The sequence below is a fragment of the Amblyomma maculatum genome, chromosome 10, assembly GCF_055883805.1.
Source record: "Amblyomma maculatum isolate TAMU_Amacu chromosome 10, ASM5588380v1, whole genome shotgun sequence".
In the NCBI taxonomy this organism is placed as follows: domain Eukaryota; kingdom Metazoa; phylum Arthropoda; class Arachnida; order Ixodida; family Ixodidae; genus Amblyomma; species Amblyomma maculatum.
In genome coordinates this window covers 99,560,145-99,584,330 of record NC_139353.1, presented here as the reverse complement: position 1 = coordinate 99,584,330, position 24,186 = coordinate 99,560,145, and the positions used below count along the sequence as shown (strand labels likewise).

The 24,186-nt window shown below is 43.8% G+C and overlaps 1 protein-coding gene across 1 annotated transcript in view; it reads left to right on the top strand.

Annotated features, from left to right (window-relative positions):
• The first annotated feature begins 82 nt into the window (after window positions 1–82).
• Window positions 83–24,186, top strand: part of LOC146177105 (cytochrome P450 2U1-like) — a 36,658-nt gene continuing 12,554 nt past the window's right edge. The window contains exons 1-3 of the mRNA XM_084581468.1: window positions 83–297; window positions 3,435–3,559; window positions 4,516–4,622. Coding sequence (XP_084437594.1) covers window positions 83–297; window positions 3,435–3,559; window positions 4,516–4,622 — 447 coding nt within the window. The remainder of the gene's footprint in view (window positions 298–3,434; window positions 3,560–4,515; window positions 4,623–24,186) is intronic.

Sequence of the window (24,186 nt, the reverse complement as noted above, 5' to 3'; positions counted from 1 at the left end):
GCTGAAAATACACAGTAAAGAGTATACACAGTTAATTCTCTTTGAATTCACCGTCTAGGTTTAAGGCCGGAAAGTCTGAGCCATGTCACTGGTGGTCCTTGTTGTGACGTTCGCATTATGCGCGCTGTTGAAGTGGATTCTGGAGCGTCTCCAAAGGAAACGAAGCTTACCACCAGGAACCAGGCTTCCTCCAATGCCTCCGCGCACCTCCATACGCGGCCACGAAGAGCTGAACGAGAGAACTTTCCACTTCACGACAGCCATGGAATGGGCGAAGGAATATGGGCCCGTGTACAGGTAATGATCATTGTTGTCAGCGTTCAACATAGATAAAGCATTACGTATCTGATGTGATGAGCATATGTAGTATTTGCGAGGTTTTCAAACGCGTCCAATGAACGTGTGAATACATGGCGTTAGTTAGGTCGGCGTCTATGTTTCTCATATATTTCAATAGCGCATTTTTGCGCACGTGCAGATGCCATTCTTGGCTTTTAATGTTTGAGCCAATATCTAGCAAAGAAAGTGAATTACCGCTTCTTTTGGGCTAGCTAGGACTTAATCATTACAATGACACATCAGCATGAACTCAGTAGATAGTACTTACAAAGTGGCGATGGTAGTCGCATTTTCTCTTTGCTATTTTTGGCTGTATAAGGACACGAATTGAACCATTGACTCGAATAGAACCCGCCACAGACTTCAGCTGTTTGTGTCGTGAAAGGCAAGCATTACAGAGAAACCCGTTGTTATTTTTGCGACAAAACAAACAAACAAAAATAAATCACTACTTAGCTAGAAATGCTGCATCTAATGTGTAAGCTCGTGCGACTGTAAATGAATGGCTGTTCACCTATAGTATTATGACGTGATATCATTCATACTTAGTTAAAGACATATGCTTCAGTGTTTGTTGAAGAGGTTACAAGAGAGAAAGTTAAAGGATTTTGCACCACCGCATGTTTCTTCACAAGGGACCTTCGATTGGGGCTTTGCGTTCGTAGAAAATTCGTCGACCTATTGCAGGAGGACCGAAAATATCCTAAATTTGTTCTCTGAATGATAATGACAAATATATCTGTGTCCGCACTATACTGATGATCCTACGTATTCGACCGGATGCTACAAGTGGTACGAGTACAAGTGTCCTGCGAGCCTGAGAATTACAGGAAGGCAGTAGCAGCTAACAGAGATTGTCTGGGAAAATTAATGGCTTTTTATCAACAAAATTTTATTCTAATAAAGCGTTTAGGCGGTTTAACAAAAACAAGAATAGATGACGTCGCTGTTGGAAGAATGATACACGGAAATAAACGTGTTGTAGGTCGGACCGCGCAGGAAGAAAAAAAACAGAAGTAGACCGACAATGTAAATTGCTCCCGGAAATGCAATTGCACGGGTAGGCAAGTCACATCGACAGATTGTAACGATGTTCGGTGAACTTTATTTAATCCTTTCTATCGAATGTGTTTTTCACGAAAGTATACCATTATTTTGTACGAGGCTATAAGTGCGAGTCGGTTTTTTTCCTTTGCTATATGAGCATAAACCTTGCTGAATGCACTTAACCGTTTCTCTTTATCCGCGTTTACTATGTATTGGCTGATGAAAAGACGCACTCGCCAAAGAGTGAAAAAATGCTTTAAAGTATGACGTTTAGAAACTCCTACGGGTCCTTTCAATAAAAAGAAATAACAAAATGTGCCGCTTATTACCGTGCTTTAAAGCGAAGTGAGAGTGTGTAGAAAGTGTCCGGCTAACATTCTTCATGGTATGCATGTTAATGGAGTCGAGAAGCAATCGTGAAGATAACGATTTCTTTGTGTCCAAGAATATATCGTGGTTCCAAACAGTAGTGTGTTTTGTTATTTTACCTAGCTTGGCAAGGGCTTTGAAGGACGCGCGACGTTTTTTGAGGTCGTAGTCATGCCCTCTTAGTCTTTTTGTTTTTAAACTCGCCCGACTCGCCATGAACGAAGCATCTCAGTCCTTGCACTGAGTCTTGTACACGAATGCAGGCTAACGTGAACACTCACTACGACGTTGGTGCGATAGTCCAGAAATATTTAGTTGTTATGAGGGGAATAACACAAACTCAATTATCTACATATCGTAACAAGAGTTTAGGACGAGCATGGAGCGATTGAAGAGGTGAACTTTTGAAACAAATTTCGGTAGATAAGATTTTGTCGAACACTAGACTGCATTTTCTATTCATATTTTCATTAAGGTAAGTGGTGGCGAAATTATTTAATTAGGATCCCCCTTTATGAGTCAACATGCTTTTAACAACATGCTGACGTGTGCCCTACTGCGTACTCAGTTTCCAAGCACCGTGCCGCGCAGAATCCCCCCTACTTACCGTTACTTACTCTGCTTTGCCATACCCCCCCCCCCCCATACCATACCATACTATAGCCATACCATACTCCCCCCATACCATACCATACTTCCCCCCCCTACCAATACCAATACCATACCATACCATACCATACCATACCATACCATACCATACCATACCATACAATACCATTCCATACATCACCATACCGCACAGTACTGTACCGTACCCCCCCCCCCCATATCATACCAGACCATAACATATAACATAACATATTATAACATATATCACATCATATCATATCATATAATACCCCCCATACCATACCATACCATACCATAAAATACCATACCATACCATACCATACCACACCATACCATACCATACCATACCATACCATACCACACCATACCATACCACACCATACCATAAAATACCACACCATACCATAACGTACCATACCATACCACACCATACCATACCATACCTCACCATACCATACCATACAATGTGAAACTATGCGATGCTAATACCACATATTAAAATATTTACAGGAATGACTGTCGGCACAACTCTAGAAAGTTGTCATGAATATTTTAGCTTCGTCTTTGAAATGTGTTTAATAGATACCGCTTAAAAACCTTTGCCGACATTTAAGAGCCCATGTAGTTTGATTTTAGGCCGGGCTCAGCGGCGCTTCGTGTACTGCCAGTATTTCATGTCTCATGATAAAGCAACTGTTGTCGCCCTCACCAGTTGGAATTTCCACTTGTGCTATAACTCTGCTACGCGACTCCAAAAAAAGCTGTGACGAGCAAAAGTCAAAATTCGTTTTCATGTGATATCGTTTTTACGATAAAAGTAAATATTCCTAAATGTTTAAACCGTCGTCACTTGAGTACACTGCAGACTGGGATGCTTTGCAATTTACAGGATTGCAATAAATGATGCATGATCTGCGGTGATAAGCAATCTTTATCTAGTGGATAAATAATGTGAGTGTCAAAAAGTGCTGACGTTTTTTTTTTTCATCATGCTGTTAACGCTTTTGTGTGCTATCAGTTTTCGCTATGGACACTTTATCCACGTGCAGGTTAAGCCTTAACTTCACCGACGTGGTGGTACTGAATGACATAAAAAGCATTAAAACCTTCTGCAAGAGCAGCGAGGGGCTGTACCGTTCAGGCTGCTTTGTTGTGGGTCGTGACTACTGTAAAGGTAAGTTCATGGGAAATTATTAGTATACAGAGTGACGACTTGTTTTTAGATTTCAAGAAAAGGAACAAAATATTCTCAACAAACAGACATACACAACCAAATCAGTGCTAAGACTGAACATTCAGGCGCGTTTCAGGAGGCCAAGGGGCAGAAATTTGCTCGAGATAGCAAATTGGTTTAGGTATCATACATTGCGTGTCTATTTCTTAATTAGAGTAAAGCGCCTAGCAGACAACAGGGTTTAAAAAAAATCTAATCTCATTCCTCACGTTATTAATGACAGAAACTGTCGTAGCTATAACAGCCTTGCCGCAAGCAATAAGCAGCCCTACACAAGCGTTTATGCAACGTACTGTACGTTGTTAAATAGAGTGTTTCATTCAGACATGTATTAATTACACGTTTTATTATAGACACAAAAATAGGATCAAATGAATGAGTAGCTGATATTAGAGAGCTCACTAGGTGGCACTATTCTGCAAATGCGAACAGATGAGCGTGAATTGAGCACCGTAAAATGAAACGCGAATAGGCTAACTCAAAACTAAAGCACCTGAACACAACCATAAAAACCTGTAAAAACTCGAAGCAGTATTCAGTGTCAGGGAAAGGCGCTCCTTTTGAAGGGGTGGGAAACGTTTTCATGTATACAAGTGATAAACCGTTTCCAAAAATAGTGATAAACAATCATTGTTTTGGTTTTATGTTTATCGTCTAAATGTTTGATTGGAAAACAACTTTCCATGACGTAAAACACTCAGATTATATTTTGCAAATGTGAAGTTTATTGACGGGGCTCGATCAAGAAGCTCATGATTTATGGAAATGATACTGAATTAGTGTAAATTCATTTATAGTCACTAAATGAATGAACAGTGTTTGGAATAAATAACGAACGAAAAGCAAACCAGGGATGTCTAATTTTAAACTTGTTGACTTAATTTTTCTTCTCTAAGGCCTTGCTACTCTGAACGGCAACCTGTGGGCGGCCAACAAAAAGTACTGCATGAGCGTGTTGCGTGAGTGTGGATTCGCTAAGACGTCCATGGAGGAACGAATGAGGGTGAGAACGCCTGTTTGAATGGCGGCAATGGGTTCAAAGCAGATTTGTTTTAAGGCGTTGTGTTATATGAAATACCTGCAAAGAGAGACTGCATTTAAAATCTGGATCTAGTCTACTCAACATCGTAGTTACCACATGCTGTACAGACTATCGTCCGAAGACGAGTAATAGGAAGCACAGCTGCACACACATATTAAGGAACAAGTATAAAAATATAACCAAGCTTAACTGTTATCGACAATCCGCATTGCCGAGATGGCGCTGGGATTGTTTAATTACTTCGCATCCGGAGATTCTTTGCTGAAAATATCTTTATTACTATATGGACGGATGCAGGAAAATACGAAGCGCCCTTCATTACAATATTTGCTAAATAGCTAGCGTAAGACGAATAAAAGGTAAGTTTAACGTCAGAAAATGTAGACGAACAGCCGAATGCTCTACTTACTTTTTGTTAGCTAGGGGAATCTGTCGTGTGCTGCAGGTGCAGAATACTGACTCGGATATTTCTAGTTGCAGCGGTGGCAGTATGGAATAAGAACCCTCACATCACTCTTAGTGTAGGCGATGTCAGTGGGAATTGTAACACGTTTAAATTTCGAGGCGGATTTGTTGTTTGCGTCTTGATATGAAATTTCGTGTGTTGAAATCTAAAGTTTGACGAAATCTCGTCTGGCCGGGTAAATTTATGAAGGAATAAGGGGCGCCGACCAAAAAGGTAATTGTCAAAAAACAACACGTTTCGGCTTCCACTGGATGGAATGTTCAAAGCCCGAAGCTTAAGTGTGTTGCACTAATCGTCCCAGGCATCTCGCGTACGTTGGCGGAAGATTACCAGCGTTGTGATTAAGTGTATGTTTCTTCGTTTGAATCAACAGGGAATCCAGATATTGGCGTGATGACCAGTTCTTTTCTTTTCCGATGATTGACGCATTGTCCCAAGCGATCTCATGCTGCGTTGCTTCTACGTGTTCCGCAAGTGCGTTAGAACTGATCTTGTTTTTTACGTAATTCTTGTGGTCCCTTAATCGCCGTGCAAAGCCGAAACGTCTTGTTTTTGACAATTACCGTTTTGGTCGGTCATAAGTTTCGTGTGTGTGTGTGCACTGTTTAGCCTAAAATTTAGGATATTTCAGGTACTTTATGCAACACTTGCTGTTGGGCTAGTTGGTTGGGCAAGCGCTCCGTCCTGTCTACCTTTGTTCTCTTGTGTTGTGTCCTGTTCCGCGCTGTGTTTCCCAATAAGGTACTTTATATAGCGCAGCTGCACTTTGCTCTTCAATTAGCAACAAATGATCTATAATGCTGTCATATAAAGGAGATATTTGACCTACAATGTCAGTTCCCAAATTGTAATCCAATGGTTGAACTGACCGGGCACAGATGTCTAAAATAGGGGCTTGCGTGTGCCGCCTTATTATCACGGAACGCTATCATTATTGTAGCAGTGAAACTCTCCGGCATTGCTCGGTTAGATGGATGGCTCCCAGAAGAGCCAATGCCGAGCTGTACTCGTCATGGCAGATCGTACCCCAATTGCCAATGACGAGTTACACTCGTCCGGCCCGAATTGCGGTGCTGCCATATCGAAAGATGATTTACGGTGGTCAAATGCAGTGGTTGCGATTTTGAATAGTAGAGAGAGAGTTAGTCGACCATAAAAACACGCATTTTGCGCCTTTAACGCCTAATTGAAGGCCCAAAAGAGTCATTTCACAATGCGCATGTACTGTGGGAAAGCCACCCTCGTGAACAGTTTTTTTGTTTAACTTTTAGGGTTAATTTTACCTACAAACCATCGAGATATTATATTTTCAGAACGCTAATTACATGGAGGAAATTATGGTCACTTAAACATAAGTTGGCTATTATGAAATAAATACGCCGTATTTCGGAGCGTTCTACCCATTACTGTGACATGCACTGTGGGAAAGCCACCCTTGTGACGTTTTTTTTTTAACATTTAGTGTAAATTTTAACGACAAACCATCGAAGTAATATATATTCAGAACCATAATTACATGGAGAAAATTCACCATCATCATAATCATCATCATCATCATCATAATCATCAGCCTGATTATACCCACTGCAGGGCGAAGGCCTCTCCCATATTTCTCCACTTAACCCGGTTCTGTGCAAGCTGCATCCACTTGACCCCTGCGAACTTCTTAATCTCATCCGCCCACCTAACTTTCTGCCGCCCCCTGCTACGCTTTCCTTCCCTTGGAATCCAGTTTGTTACCCTCAGCGACCATCGGTTATCTTCTCTTCGCACTACATGTCCCGCCCATGTCCATTTCTTCTTAATTTCTACTAGAATGTCGGTAACTTGAGTTATTTCTCTGACCCACTCTGCACGCTTTCTATCTCTTAATGTTACCCCTACCATTTTTTGTTCCATAGCCCTCTGGGTTGTTCTCAACTTAAGTAGAACTCTCTTGGTTAGCCTCCACGTTTCAGCCCCATAGGTGAGTACAGGCAAGATGCAACTGTTGTATACTTTCCTCTTGAGCGATACCGGTAAGCTGCTAGTTATAATCTGCGAGTGCTTGCCAAATGCGCTCCATCCCAATCTTATTCTTCTTGTTTTTTCCTTTTCATGGTCCGGATCTGCGGTTACTACCTGTCCTAAGTAGACATATTCGTCCACTACTTCCAGTATTTCGCTACCTAATGCAAACTGCTGTTCCTTCCCGAGGCTGTTGAACATTAACTTAGTCTTCTGCATATTGATTTTCAAGCCTACCTTTCTATTTTTCCTGTCTATGTCATCAATCATTATTTGCAGTTCATCCCCCGAGTTGCTTAGCAAGGCAATGTCATCAGCAAATCGCAGATTACTGAGGTATTCTCCATCTACCCTTATCCCTAACTGCTCCTATTCCAAGTCTCTGAATATTTCCTCTAAACAAGCCGTGAATAGTACTGGAGAGATTGTGTCTCCTTGCCTAACACTTTTCTTTATAGGAATTTTGTTACTTTCTTTATGAAGAACTATGGTTGCTGTGCAGCCACTATATATATCTTCCAGCACTTTCACGTACGGCTCGTCTACCCCCTGATTTCGCAATGCCTGCATCACCGCCGAGGTTTCAACTGAGTCAAATGCTTTTTCGTAATCAATGAATGCTATGTATAAGAGCTGGTTATATTCCGAGCATTTTTCTATCACCTGATTGATGGTATGAATATGATCGATAGTAGAGTACCGTTTCCGAAACCCTGCTTGATCCTTTGCTTGATTGCAGTCTAAGGTTGTCCTGATTCTATTAGCGATTACCTTAGTAAATACCTTATACGTAACAGACAGTAGGCTGATTGGTCTGTAATTTTTAAGGTCCTTAGAGTCCCCTTTCTTGTGAATGAGGATAATGTTTGCATTCTTCCATGGTTCCGGTACCGTCGATGATGGAGAAAGTTATGGTCACTTAAAAAAAGATGGGCGCTTTTGGTACGATTTTCGGAAAATAAATTGATGGTTAAAGGGTTCATTCGCCCTGGAATAATTTCAAGCATCATACTTCTAGTAGAGGGTAATTCGTGCAATGTATAGGTTTCAACGGTAGTATTTTACGCAATGGTCACTGTCCATAAATGAACTAACAGGCTCACTAGGACAAATGCGTGTAATTATATTAACGCTTTTATTCTTCATTCTTGAGTCACGTTTACGTTTCGCGTACCCGAGCTGCTTGCCGCTCTTCCGCGCTGTTTAATATAGCACGGATATGTCTGTTCGCCAGCTCCTGCCGTCATAATACGTGGCAGTAGTCTTGCAGGCATCACGATTGTATAAGGCAAACCAATTCTTTTTTCTTGTATCTTTGTTGATATTTTTACCTTTATTCGTGTTACTGCGAGTGTTACACGGAAACGCTGGTTGCGATTACAAAAGAAAAAAATATGGGTATGAGAAGCAAGGCATACGCCCTTGCTTACTCTGAACAAGTCATTAAACAATATTCGGGATAAAAACTGAATGTCACACAATGAAGACATAAATACTTGGCCTAAGCCCATTCTAGACAAAAGCCTCCCATAAGTTACAAAGATAAACATTCACAAATTATATGCCATATATAAATTCCTTGTCCCATGAAGTCCATTTGAGTATTTAATCTATATCGCATGATGTAGCACGGTAAACGCGGGTCATCTTGTCACTTTAAAATAATCAAAAAGAAAAACATTGACATTTCGCCACCCATATTATTTCGTCTGAACGCCGAAGCTGTGCATCTGTATACGCAGTGTGGACAATAAGTGATACATTTAATTTCTGAAGGAACGTTCACCTCTAACAAACAACTACTGGATGCGGACTATACGAAATTGCTGCTTTTCGGTATCTGTCTTCTACCAGTTCCCCCTGCCTATAACCTGATTTCAGACTTTTTTTTTAGCTCTTAAAGCTTCCCTGAGCAGCGCTGTCGCATTCCACGCATGCTTTCAGCAGGGCAAGGTTACTCGGGGATCGCAATTAGTTGCGGCAGTTTTTCGAAAAAGTCGCAACTGGCAAATCGAAAAGCTGTTTCCGGTGATCGCTGCGCAGTTTGCTGTGGCGGTGCTGTCGGTGATTAAGCGTGCAGCACGTAATGTGTGAATTCTCTGTTTCTGTCGTTATGATTGCGAGGGCCACCGGATGCGGAGGGAAATAGCTTTGTGTTACTGGCACGCGGAGAACGCGGGAGCGATAGCTTGCAAAAAGCCAGGGTAGGATTGACACGTATATATAGTAGACGCTAGCAGGCGCTCTTCCTTGGCGTCTAAAATACTATGATGCTTATGGCGATGTCTAGGTGTTGTCCTTTTCAACGGGTGGACATCTGATTAGGAGTCCGACCAAGAAGAAACCAAACCTTCACAGCATAGAAGGAAAGGAAAACACATAAGTTTAAGCGGTCTACTGCTGCCGGTTTCATTGGCCTAAAGCCGAGCGCCTCAGACAGCGCAGCGCCTTCCAGGGGTGGTGCCGCGAGTCCGCAACAACTGAGGGCGAGGTGCTCCACCATTCCTTCCTCCGAACCGCACACTCGACACATCATACATGATACCTCTGCAACAAAACGGCTGCGATAATACAGCGTCAGGAGAGTCCTAGCCCGGGCTCGAAGATGAGGTTGCTATATCACCGATGTCTGTCTCGTGGAGCTGGTAGAAGGTCAGCGTGGATCATTTCTTGATATTAGTGGCCTACACCTCCCGTTCGGCTTGCTGTACGCTACCACGCACCCCGACCGTCCACTTGGTCACAATGTCGGCTCCAGTGTGCTCCCAGAAAATGCCGCATTTGTTCTCCAGCTAAAATAGAAGGCGTATTCAAGTCGTTCGGACGTTTGTAGCCTCCAAGCATTCAAATACCTGGCTGGGCCATCGGTCTCGGGGAATGGACCACAGGTGGCTGAGGTAGACCAAACTGATCGTCGCCTCTCGGGCTTCAAATGCCGTCGCCTTGAATGACCTCGGTCGCAATTCGGCCATGACATCCGAGCGCGGTGCTGCTCACCGCTCGCTGTCGCCCCTCCAGCCAATCCCGTGTTGCCGTCGAGAGGCATACCACCGCGTTTGCGAACGCGAGGCCCGGCGCATGAACCAGCTTCCACAAGTCGTGAACCATGAGCTAGCGGTTGTAGCCTCAGAGGCAGGAGCGACGAAGTATGGACTGCGCCTTAAGAGCGGCCTTCCGATGATTCGCCTCACGGAGGTCGTATATGCCGGCTCCTTCTATGATCCATACGCCGAAGTACTTGAATTTCCGGCACCGGGATAATTTCCCCAACCAGCTTGAGATCCGCTGCACCAATCTGTCGCCTTCTGTCGAGTGTTAAGAATACCACAGGTTGCGCCACAGACTACTACAGAGACCGGATATTGCGCTTATTCCATCAGGTAATTTAGGGTCCAATTCCACCTCCTCAACTTCTTTATGGCGGGTACTTTGCCTCACACAAGGATCCTGCCTTATAATGCTTGAGAATTTGTTTCTGTTGAAATGTTTCCACTCTGCGGCTGTTCTTCGCACCAAGGTTTACTTCCAGGTTTGTATTGAGATATACAGTGAGACAGTGCGCGAGAACAGACATTGTTTAAGAGGACTTGATGTCAGGCTAGCTGGTTACAGTGCAATATCTGAAGGCGTGAAAACCGCAGGACAAACACAGAGAGAGTCCCGTTGTCTTCTGTGTGCTTATGCTTTGTCTTTTGTGCCTTTAAATATTAAGACGAAAATAAAAGCTCATACATTTTTTGATTTATCACTACTATAGCTACCTGTAAAGACTTAAAGAAATGAAAAAAAAAAAAAAAATGGTCCGCATGCTTGATTTATAAGCGTGCAGTTTTCAATTTCCGTCACAAGAAAAAAGTATAACCGGCTGGAAAATATTTCTATATTTTGATGCCAGTTATATTAAATAAATACTGAATGCAAAAACAATAAATTTATGAAAGGCGCACAACAACTACCAGCGGAAGCAATAAAATATGTCGAGGGGAAAAACAAGGCGAATAAATTGGATTGGTCGGTTTATATAACCAGTCGTAATTTTGTTCACGATAGTACAGCCTATTCCCCATTATAGTGCGTTTCAGCAGCATAAAAGAAAACGAGCTTGACTGGCTATGGCGGTTTCTCGTTAGAATTTGCCTCAACATGTGCAGTTTGTTGGAACATTCAGAGTTGTTTGAAACTGACAATAGGAAGAAGGCGCCCATGTGCTGTGCGATATCAGTGCACATTAAGGAACCCCAGGTGGTCTAAATTTTCGCAGTCCTACACTACGGCGTCTCTCATAGCCTGAATTGCTTAGGGACGTTTAACCCCACAAAGTAAACCTTATATAGGAAGCAGATATATATACAGATCTTGAGGCATTTTTACGAAATCAAAAAATTTTTAAAGGAGAGCATATAGACCTTACACGAGTGTGTAGTTATTTCAGCGATTATTTGATGTTCTTGAGTGCTGCTCAGAGAGGCAAGCTTGAAGGACAGGACCTAGAAGTACTGGCTGCTTGTTTCTTAATTCTCTGTCGGCTGGTGTTGATTAGAGAGTGTTCGACAAAAAAAATTTAGAAGAGCAGAGAAACAAAATTTTGGTTGTCTGTTCGGTTTGCAGAATGATGCACCGCAGATTTCTCAACAAGAATATTCATGTAGATTGCGCAAAATAAAAGAGCAAACAGGTTATGGTTGAAAGTTGCTTCTCATATGCAGTTTTTGATTTGGCAACACCTACCGAAAGGCAGCTGTACACCATAGATGAGCTGCGGTCATGTGAGGGGCAAGAATTGTGCAGTAATTACCACAGCTTTGTTCACTTCTATCTGCACGAATGTTTGCTCAAGATTTGCACACCAAGATGAAATCTCAAAAAATAAAGAAGCAACAATTTTATTTCTGTTTTCTTTATCGAAAGGCGTCTTTACCAAAGCAGTCACAGACGTCATTCAGCTGCTGAAACGGAAACTGAACGTACATGGCTGTAAGGCCCGTGCTCTGTTCGGCCTCAGTGGTTGTTGGGTTGTCTGTGTAAGTTTCTAGGCCAGACCCTCGTGTATGTGTTGATGTATATCTGTACTTGCGTTTTTGGAGCATTTCTTAGCTGGGTGGCCGTGCTGAACTGCGCGTCGCGTTCTAGTTCCTAGAAGGAGAGCATTAGCTCTAAAAAGCGAGCTCTTCCTTCAGACCCCCATCTGAGTTTATTTTCCCTTTGCTTTTGGAGACGGGAGAAGCGCCCCTTTTGCCTCGCCTCGGACCTTATTAACGCGGTCTCCCGCTGTGCCGTCGCACGAGTGGGAGCGACCAGAGGCCATAAAACCCGTGAAGGGGGGGCAGGCTTTCGTCGCGCTGCACTGCGATGTATAGCGCGCATCTGGTGCTCTTTGCGAAGGTTGCAGAAGACACAGTTTGCAGTATATGTGTTTTTATTTTTTTTTTACTTGTGGAAAGGGGCATGCTCCCGGCTCATCTCAGGAGCGCGGGACGGCGCCCGGGTGTCTTTTGCTGGAGCACGGCCGGTCTCGAGGGAGCACGGCCGGTCTCGAGGGAGAGAGCGCTTCTCTTCTCTTACGGCCTCTCCAATGGGGTCTGTTTCAACCGCTCGCCGCGCCTCGGTGGGGTCGCCACCGCCCCACTGCTGCTCCTCCGCTACAGCCGTTCACGCGCAAGGGAAACGCGCGCTCGCTTTTAGCTTCGCCCGCGTCAGTTGCAACTGGCAGGTACTGAAATTTCGCCCCTTATGGTTTATACAATGTCCGTCGTCAACATCGAACATTTATCGTGTACGAGGAATAAAATACAGTCAACAATGCGCTCACGCGCGCGCTCCTTCGTCAGTGCGGCCGTGCACGGTCGAATGAAGCTTCGGGTACACTTCAACATTTTTTACCTCTAAGTTTTGTACAAAAATAAGTTTACTAGGCTATGCAATATGCCTTTGAATGTTTTAAGCAGGTGTAGCGCAACCTGGCGTGAGTGCACGGCAAACTGTTGGAAGGAGATTCTGTCAAGCGCTACCGTTTTCGTTTAGATCAAAAGAGACTCCGGCAAAAATTCATGGCGCGTCTCAGATTCAGAGTAAATAACAAAAATTTATTCATATAGTAAAAATTCCACTTGTCTAGTGGAGTGGGCTGTTCTAGCTTTGTTCAAAACGTATCAGTCGGTTGAAAGACCGAAAGTGTATATGTAGTCTCGCGACTACTTTTAATCAATGAAATGGGCATTGATTGATTGCATTGAGCAGAACCGAAAAGAGCAGGAAACAATAAAAAAAATTTTCCTTCAAAGTTACACGTTGCACTATATATTCATCAATCCATCAAAATGCGACCTGCGTCTAGAAAATTCAAGCTCAAAATCTTCCTGCACGGCTTGTGCACATAAGGAGTTGGCCTTTCGGTCTTCTCTGTCACTTTCCGGTATAATTAATTGAGAAGAAGAATTCTGAGAAATTTTCCAAATATCAAAGAAACGGACCTAATAACATAGCTGTTGTCAATTCCTTTCGGGCAACTCAGTGTTGAGTTCTGAAATGCTGACTGAATCAGGATCTTAAGTGCTTCGAGAACATTTGTGTGTAGTAGGTGCACGGCAGCTTTTTCGAAAAAAAAAAAAGGTTTGTCCAATAGGGCAACAAGCTCTCGTTTCGGGTAATGCAGTCCACCAGAACATTGTCCTCGTAGAAGAGCGTACTACATGGGGCTGCTTCTTTCGCTAGTTCCAAGAAGAATAGCGCAAGCGTAAGACCCGAATTTGATTAACTAAACGATATATCCAGAGACGTAAGGTGAACCGGAATATGTGACAGTGGAAAATGGGATGGTAGGAGATGCCATCACTTCCTTCCGTGCCTTGATTTTGCTCTCAGATGAAACGTCCGTCTTCATAATGTAGTCATATAGTCATGTGCCGCTAGCTGTTACGGCCCTCGCATCTGGCATATGTCATTCCCTTCCGCACATTAACCTTACTTTCCCGAAGAGAGCCTCAATGGGTCGCTATATAAGGCTTGAAATGAGTCATCAGTGAGTGTGTACATCTTTAACGCTTTAGACGTTTCTTGCATACTTTCGATATAGCAGGTGAACTCATTTGTAAGTCACTGCATCGAGTATCACTTTCATCATTTATTGGCCTTTTTTTACCACTTCGAGCACAAGTCGTGTCATGAATATCAACCAATTTTTGTTTTCATATCAAGCATAATATCACGTAAAAAGTTCATTAAAACAATGTTTATTTGCAAAATTAAAATAATGTTTATAATACCACACATTGCCAAGTATATGAATTGTAATAACACTTAAAACTCAACCCTACAACGTTTACTTTGACTGTTATACTAATACTTTATATCATGCAAGCATTTTGCAATTTACATTTTTTATTTTTATTTTATTTATTTACTCTCAAGGCCAAGGCATTACAGAGAGGAGTGGGTTAATAAACACAATTTGAACAAAAACAAGAACAGGGAACTGAATACATTATACAATATAAACAATGGTACATTAAATGGTATTAGAAATGGTTGTTTTGAAGAGACTGGTGTCAATAATGGCAGCGAGGGAGGCGGGAAGGTGGTTCCAGTCAGAACAAGTCTTTGGTATGAAAGAATTTAAATGTAGATTCGTCCGGCAGTTGGGTATGGCAACCTTGAACTTGTGGTCGGTGCGGGATGAAATATATGATGGTGGCTGAAACAGAGAGGATCTAAGAGTGGAATTGAAATGAAAAATCTTATGAAATAAGCAGAGGCGTGATATTTTTCGGCGAAGAGACAGATCAGGCATATTAAGATTTGACTTCATTATGGAGACACTGGCAGTACGCTGATAGTTTGATAGTATGAAACGTGCAGAACGATTTTGGATGGCTTCAACATTGTTAATAAGTGTATTGATATGCGGATCCCAGATTGATGACGCATACTCGAGTTTCGGTCGGACCAGGGTTTTATAAAGCATCAACTTTATATTAGTAGGAGCAAGAGAAAAATTCCGGCGTAAGTAACCTAGTGTGCGACTGGCATTTTTTGTTACGTAGTCGATGTGAGTTTTCCATGAAAGGTCATCAGTAATGTGCACGCCGAGATATTTATAAGATGCAACTTTGGTTAGATGGGCACCATTAAGCTTGTAATCGCAGGGAAGGTAGTTAGTAAGATTACGTGAAACTCGCATTGTCTTGCATTTAGTATGGTTTAGTTTCATTAACCAAGTGTCGCACCAAAAAGAAATAGTATCTAGATCAGATTGAAGGTCAAGATGATCGGCAGGGTTAAGGATTTCGCGATAAATAACACAATCGTCAGCAAACAGTCTTATTGAAGAAGATATGTTGTCAGGTAAGTCAATAATGTATATTAAAAACAGCAGAGGTCCTAAGACAGATCCTTGTGGTACGCCAGAAGTTACAGGGCATACGGGTGAATTGCAATCATTAGCTGTTACGAACTGCGTGCGGTTAGAAAGAAAGCATTCTATCCACTTAAGAACGTTAGGATCGAAGTTCAGTGCACTTAGCTTGAGCATTAGTAATCTGTGGCATACGGTGTCGAAAGCTTTAGCGAAGTCGATGAATATGCAGTCTATAGTGGATGAACGATCAATAGCAGAAAATAAGTCATTAGTAAAGCAGAGCAGTTGTGTTTCACAGGAATAGTTTTTTCTGAAGCCATGCTGATAGTTACTGAAAAATGAATTGGACTCGAGGAAGGTTACAATGTGACAATAAATGATGTGCTCAAAAATTTTGCATGGTACACTAGTTAATGATATGGGCCTGTAATTTTGTGGACAATGAGAGTCACCTGATTTGTGCAAAGGAACCACCTTCCCCACCTTCCAGTCATCAGGGAGAACACATGATTCCAAAGACTGTGAAAAAATATTTGTTAGTATCACTGAAGAGTATATGGAAGTATTTCTTAAAAATTTCGGGTTTATTCCATCTTCACCGGGAGAAGAAAACTTTATATTCTCGAGTAATTTGCTAATGCCAACCCAGTCAACTACAATCGGGTCCATCACTGAAAAACTGCAAGCAGGTAAAGTAGCAAATGAACATGGCACAATGGTACAAAATGACAACGAAAAAATGGAGTTTAAGACAGTACAACAATGACTTCTTGGAATAGGTAGATCATCATCAGATGTAAGGTCTATGGGTTTTTTTTCGTTCCCATTAATAATGTTCCAAAACCTGCGGGGGCTGTTGTTTAACAATGCATTTTTATGAAATTATTTTCATCTTCGGTGCTACAAGAATGGTTTCGCATCTAGCGCTGAAAGACGGTCTTGCTGTTGCAGACGAGTTGCTGTCATGTTAGCCTTGAAGAAGCTTCGATGTGATCACTGCTGATTCAGTTTTCTTTTTGTTCCCGTTCATGTACAGGCTTGAGAAAAAATCGGATTAAAATGAACAAAAGTAGCTACCGTGCCGCAATGTATGCCATGCTTGTCGAACGTTTGCTGAACGACAGTGTTTTTTATATCCGTTCACGTGTGGTACGTTGACGACATTCCGCTGCATTATCTACCTTCTGTGCTCTTTAATTTCGGGGCTGCACTCACCACGAAACTCGCGAGCGACAACACGAAACCAGGCAAAAACCACCCGCCGCCGCTGAAGCAGACGCGGAGCGAACAGTGAGCAGGTCGCGCCCCTTGTGGTGGCGGAGAGCGTAGCTCAAGGAGAAAAGTTCCCATTGTTCCCGCAGCGATTGAGAAGGCCGTAAGAAAGAGTGCGTGCCCTTTCCCTCGAGACCGGCCGTGGCTGGAGCTACTCCTTAGGATAGGACCATCGCGCTGGCGAGCGCTGGGAGTAGTGGTTGCTTTGGAGCTGGGACAAGAGGCGCCAGCTCGACTGCGGGGACGCGGGGTCCCTTGTCGCTCTGCTTTAGCGGTCGGTGCGGTCGGCGCGGGCAGTTGCCGTTCACCTCTGATTGTTGCTCCCTTGGGAAGCTAATCCGGCCTGACTCTTGTATCCCCTCTTGTATATAGTCTGTATAAAGTTCTCTGGTTCATTAAGAAGCTGTTCCACCAAGTGTAATTTGTCTCGGACAGATCCAGCGCGGGAGCTGGGAAGCCCGACTTATCTTTAATCATCATCATCATCATCATCATCATCATCCTGACTATACCCACTGCAGGGCGAAGGCCTCTCCCATATTTCTCCTCTTAACCCGGTTCTGTGCTGGCTGCATCCACTTGACCCCTGCGAACTTCTTAATCTCATCCGCCCACCTAACTTTCTGCCGCCCCCTGCTATGCTTTCCTTCCCTTGGAATCCAGTTTGTTACCCTAAGCGACTATCGGTCATCCTCTCTTCGCACTACATGTCCTGCCCATGTCCATTTCTTCTTAATTTCCACTAGAATGTCGGTAACTTGAGTTATTTCTCTGACCCACTCTGCACGCTTTCTATCTCTTAATGTTACCCCTACCATATTCCGTTCGATAGCCCTCTGGGTTGTCCTCAACTTAAGTAGAACTCTATAGGTTAGCCTCCACGTTTCAGCGCCATAGGTGAGTACAGGTAAGATGCAACTGTTGTATACTTTCCTCTTTGGCGATACCGGTAAGCTGCTAGACATAATCTGCGAGTGCTTGCCAAATGCGCTCCATCCCAATCTTATTCTCCTTATTTCCTTTTCATGGTCCGGACCTGCGGTTACTACCTGTCCTAAGTAGACATATTCGTCCACTACTTCCAGTATTTCGCTACCTAATGCAAACTGCTGTTCCTTCCCGAGGCTGTTGAACATTAACTTAGTCTTCTGCATATTGATTTTCAAGCCTACCTTTCTACTTTTCCTGTCTAGGTCATCAATCATTATTTGCAGTTCATCCCCCGAGTTGCTTAGCAAGGCAATGTCATCAGCAAATCGCAGATTACTGAGGTATTCTCCATCTACCCTTATCCCTAACTGCTCCCATTCCAAGTCTCTGAATACTTCCTCTAAGCAAGCTGTGAACAGTACTGGGGAGATTGTGTCTCCTTGCCTAACACGTTTCTTTATGGGAATTTTGTTACTTTCTTTATGCAGAACTATGGTTGCTGTGCAGCCACTGTATATATATTCCAGCACTTTCACGTACGGCTCGTCTACACCCTGATTTCGCAATGCCTGCATCACCGCCGAGGTTTCAACTGAGTCAAATGCTTTTTCGTAATCAATGATTGCTATGTATAAGGGCTGGTGATATTCCGAGCATTTTTCTATCACCTGATTGATGGTATGGATATCATCGATAGTAGAGTACCGTTTCCGAAACCCTGCTTGATCCTTTGCTTGATTGTAGTCTAAGGTTGTGCTGATTCTATTAGCGATCACCTTAGTAAATGCCTTATACGTAACAGACAGTAAGCTGATTGGTCTGTAATTTTTAAGGTCTTTAGAGTCCCCTTTCTTATGAATGAGGATAATGTTTGCATTATTCCATACTTCCGGTATCGTCGATAACACCAGGCACTGCGTATACAAGGTGGCCAGCTTTTCTAACACGATGTCCCCCCCGACCTTCAGCAAATCGGTAGTTATCTGATCCTCTCCAGCTCATTTCCCCCTTTTCATAGTTTCTAATGCTTTCTTGACCTCGTCCTTCGTCACTGGTGGAACTTCTGACTGTGTTTCCCTATCGCCAATCTCATTACGGTCCTGACTACTTTGACTGCTGTAGAGATCTGTATAGAACTCCTCGGCTACTTTGACTATCTTGTCCATATTCGTTATGATGTTTCCCGCCTTGTCCTTTATCGCATACATCTGGTTTTTACCTATGCCCAATTTCTTCTTTAGCGCTTTGAGGCTTCCCCCGTTCTTTACAGCATGCTCAATTTTCTCCGTGTTATACTTCCTTATATCGGCCACCTTTGCGCTTATTGATTAGCTTTGATATCTCGGCCAATTCAATCCTGTCTGTTGGATTGGAAGCTTTCATTCTCTGGCGTTTCTTAATAAAATCTTTCGACTCCTTAGACAGCTTACCGGTATCCTCTCTAACTGTCCTACCGCCTACTTCTACCGCGCACTAAGTAATGATATCTGAAATATTGTTTCTTGCTTCTAGGGTAATGTCGCCATCCTCGGTTAGAGCTGAATACCTATTCTGTAGCGAGATCCTGAACTTTTCTGCCCTCCCCCTCACCGCTAATTCGTTGATGGGTTTCTTTCTTACTAATCTGTTGCGTTCCTCTTCAGATTTCCCCGCCGGGGTGGCGCAGTGGTTACGGCGCTCGACTACTGTTCCCCAGGACGCGGGATCGAATTCCGGCCTCGGCGGCAGCTTTTCGATGGAGGCGAAAAGCAAGGCGCCCGTGTACTGTGCGATGTCAGTGTACGTTAAAGAACCCCAGGTGGTCGAAATTTCCGGAGTCCTCCACTACGGCGTCTCTCATAGCCTGAGTTGCTTTGGGACGTTAAACCCCACAAACCAACCAACTAACCAACCTTCTTCAGATTAAGGCTAATTCGGGACCCCCACAATCCTGTAGTCACTGCATCGCACTTTCCCGATTAACTCTACATCTTGCATAATGGCGGGGGCTGAACACATTATGAAGTCGATTTCATTTTTAGCCTCGCCGTTCGGACTTTTCTATGTCCATTTCCGGTTCTTCCGTTTGCTGAAGAAGGTATTCATGATTCGTAAGTTATCATGCTCTGTCAACTCAACTAGGAACTCCCCCCTGCTATTCCTAGAACCAATGCCATAGTCACCTACTGCCTTGTCTCCTGCCTGCTTTTTCCCTACCTTGGCATTGAAGTCGCCCATTAGTACAGTATACTGCGTCTTTACTTTTCGCATTGCATATTCTACATCGTCGTAGAAGCTTTCAACTGCCTGGTCATCATAACTACATGTAGGTGCATAGGCCTGTACAACCTTCAGTTTATACCGCTTATTAAGCCTAATTGCGATGACTGCCACCCTCTCATTAATACTATAGAATTCATCGATATTACCCGCTATATACTTATTAACAAGGAAGCCTACTCATAGTTCTCGCCTCTCCGGTAAACCTCGATAACACAGTACATGCCTATCCTTCAGTACAGTATATGCCTCATTCGGCCTCCTAGCCTCACTAAGCCCTATGACATCCCATTTCATACCTTCTAGTTCCTGTAAGAGCCCTGCTAAACTAGCTTTACTGGCTAGGGTTCTAGCATTCTAGTCAGTTCTAGTCAGGTTCTAGTCAGTTTCCAACGGCGGCCTGTCCAGCGGAGCCAGGCTTTCTTAGCACCCCCTGCTGCGTCACAGGTCTGACCGCCACCGTGGTCAGTTGTTCCGCTGGTGACTGAGGGCCGGGGTTTTGTGGAGCTTATCATGAGAGGTTGCGGCCAATTACTGCACCAGGGTGGCCAACTCCTGTTCTGGTGAGGGAGTGCGTTGCTGGAGGTGTTCACCGGCATCAGGTCGCACCCCAAACCTGTTTATGCAATTCCATCGGCACGCGGATTTCTTTTTTTAATCCGGTGGAGAATTGCGCGGCACCGGGATTTGAATCCCGGTCCTCTTCCATGCGAGGCGGATGTTCTATCGCTACGCCACCGCTGCAGCTTTACTTTACTATCTTATCCTACTATCTTTACTATGGCCAAAAAAAATAAGAAAAATGTTGTAAATTACTTAGCTTGCGCAAAGAAACTCCACGTGGTGATTCACGTACACTATCCTCTTGAGCATTATTCCAAAGAAAAAACCACGCATATGAATTTTTCTTCGTCTGTACTGACTTGTATTCCTGGATTTCACCTTGTTGCGTATAAATAGTGCGTTCGCTGGCCCTGCAAATGTAGAGCGAAAAAAGCAACCCTTCTGTACAGGAATACACATTTGAATGCTGTAACGAGAGGGGCCATTTTTCGGCTTGTCCTGTCTTCCGTAAATGCGTAATCCGGCTGCAAAGCGGATAAAACCTTCAGGGCAAGCTTCAGCTCTTACAAGCAGTTACGTAGTTATGACATATCATTTTCAGCTTATGCGAAACTGTGTGGCAGAGGATGGAGATAGCGAACAAACTAAATGTAGCTGGGGACACGAAGAAGGTAATTATATTTGCCAGTGCCCAAAGTTTTGCACAACGTCAAGATAATCGAGAGGAAACGTAGCGTCAGAATGGTACTCTCAGTCCCCTATAAGCTCTAAGACGTGCTTTAGATGCTCAAAAATGAAAAGGTCACATCTGCCCCCCGTCAGAAGTGAAATGAAGCTGGCAGATTGCGAATTGGGTGTGGTGTGCAGTGTCGCCCTGAAATGCGGCAGAGTATAATAGGTCAGAGTGAAGAGTGTTTCTAGAAAATGCAAAAGAGCATAGGCTGAAAGTAAAGACCATTTCTGTGAATTCAGCAAATTCATAAGTGCATAAACTACAATACGATACGAGCCCACGTTAATACGAGCCCACGTTAATGAACACCAGGGAGTCAGAGTTTTTGGTACCCTTTATTGCGGTCTCCCACATAGCTAGGGTTCCTTTGGAATATTAAGCCCTATAAACCAAATCAACTGAAATCAAAATTTTACACCATCATCTAGGACATTTGCATGGCCAAGCCTTCTATTTTATGCAGTGACATAACTTTCGTTTTCTTTTCATTTTCAACAAAGGTATCCAAAACAGCAGTTTTTGTAACGCTTTTTTCAGGTGTTACTTGATTTGTATTACCACTTTGTCTGTGTTTATTGATGACTCTTTCAGGTGTTCCTTGATTTGTATTACCACTTTGTCTATGTTTATTGATGACTCTGCTCTGAACAAGTTTTACATGCTATTATATTAGAGCGTCTGGATTTTTTGTTGTTCTACTCTTAGAGTGTTCAGTGGTCGTTTGATTATTGTTTCTTCTTTGAGTTACGGTTAGTACCTTTTTAGTATTTTATTCTTCACGTTATGGCAATATTTAACAGGTGCAGCAGTCTGCATTGTTGGATCCTCGGGTATTGGCCCATGATTTCTTGCTAATAGCACACGCGTTTTCAGATGCAGTTGAAATTCTGTGGAGGAATTCTTATAGCTGAAAGCTTTTGAACTTAACCCAGGATACACTCTCAAGTGTATTTTCGCGGAGCGATTTATTGTAACGGTTCTGAAAAGCTGGCCTCGCAAATGATGCCACATGAATATCGATGCTAGTATCTAGTCTTGTTAACTCGATTCCTGGTGCTGGCCCTTACACGCGTTCAAATACATTTATCAGATTGTAAGTGAGCCACGGACGTTGGTTAATAGGTGTTGTATTGCTTGATGAGATCAAGTCGAAAGCCTGGGCATGTGTGTGCGGCGTTTCGTTATCGCCCTTGAGTCTTCGTTGTGCAGTCGCTTTGTCTCATGCAAGGTTCCTGCTCGGACAGAAGCATAAAGCCCAAAACACGGCGGTACCGTAGAATAAGCCAGATAGGTTGAGGTATGCCCTGCTCTGCAGTCGCTTTGTCTCATGTAAGGTTCCCGCTTTGACAGAAGCATAATGCTCAAAACACGGAGGTAACGTAGAATGAGCCAGATATGTTAAGCTGTGCCCTGCTCTGCAGTCGATTTCTGCAAGGTTCCCGCTTTGACAGAAGCATAAAGCTCAAAACACGTAGGTACCGTAGAATGATCAAGATAGGTTGTGCTGTGCCCGGCTCTGCAGTCGCTTTGCCTCGTGCAAGGTTCCCGCTTTGACGAAGAAGCTCAAAACATGGAGGTACCGTAGAATGAGCCAGATAGGTTGAGATGTGCCCTGCTCTGCAGTCATTTTGTCTCATGCAAGGTTCCCGCTTTGAGAGAAGCATAATGCTCAAAACACGGAGGTACCGTACAATGAACCAGATAGGTTGAGCTGTGCCCTGCTCTGCAGTCGCTTTGCCTCGTGCAAGGTTACCGCTTTGACGAAGAAGCTCAAAACATGGAGGTACCGTAGAATGATCAAGATAGGTTGAGCTGTGCCCGGCTCTGCAGTCGCTTTGCCTCGTGCAAGGTTCCCGCTTTGACGAAGAAGCTCAAAACATGGAGGTACCGTAGAATGAGCCAGATAGGTTGAGATGTGCCCTGCTCTGCAGTCATTTTGTCTCATGCAAGGTTCCCGCTTTGAGAGAAGCATAATGCTCAAAACACGGAGGTACCGTACAATGAGCCAGATAGGTTGAGCTGTGCCCTGCTCTGCAGTCGCTTTGCCTCGTGCAAGGTTACCGCTTTGACGAAGAAGCTCAAAACATGGAGGTACCGTAGAATGATCAAGATAGGTTGAGCTGTGCCCGGCTCTGCAGTCGCTTTGCCTCGTGCAAGGTTCCCGCTTTGACGAAGAAGCTCAAAACATGGAGGTACCTTAGAATGAGCCAGATAGGTTGAGATGTGCCCTGCTCTGCAGTAATTTTGTCTCATGCAAGGTTCCCGCTTTGAGAGAAGCATAATGCTCAAATCACGGAGGTACCGTAGAATGAGCCAGATAGGTTGAGCTGTGCCCTACTCTGCAGTCGCTTCGCCTTATGCAAGGTTCCCGCCTTGACAGAAGCATAAAGCTCAAAACACGTAGGTGCCGCAGAATGAGCAAGATAGGCTGAGCTGTGCCCTACTCTGCAGTCGCTTCGCCTTATGCAAGGTTCCCGCTTTGACAGAAGCATAATGCTCAAAACACGTAGGTGCCGCAGAATGAGCAAGATAGGCTGAGCTGTGCCCTACTCTGCAGTCGCTTCGCCTTATGCAAGGTTCCCGCTTTGACGAAGAAGCTCCAAACACGGAGGTACCGTACAATGAGCCAGATAGGTTGAGCTGTGCCCTGCTCTGCAGTCGCTTTGCCTCGTGCAAGGTTACCGCTTTGATGAAGAAGCTCAAAACATGGAGGTGCCGTAGAATGAGCCAGATAGGTTGAGATGTGCCCTGCTCTGCAGTCATTTTGTCTCATGCAAGGTTCCCGCTTTGAGAGAAGCATAATGCTCAAAACACGGAGGTACCGTAGAATGAGCGAGATAGGTTGAGCTGTGCCCTGCTCTGCAGTTGAGCTGTGCCCTGCTCTGCAGTCGATTTGGGCCAGGTTCACGCTTTGACAGAAGCATAAAGCTCAAAACACGTA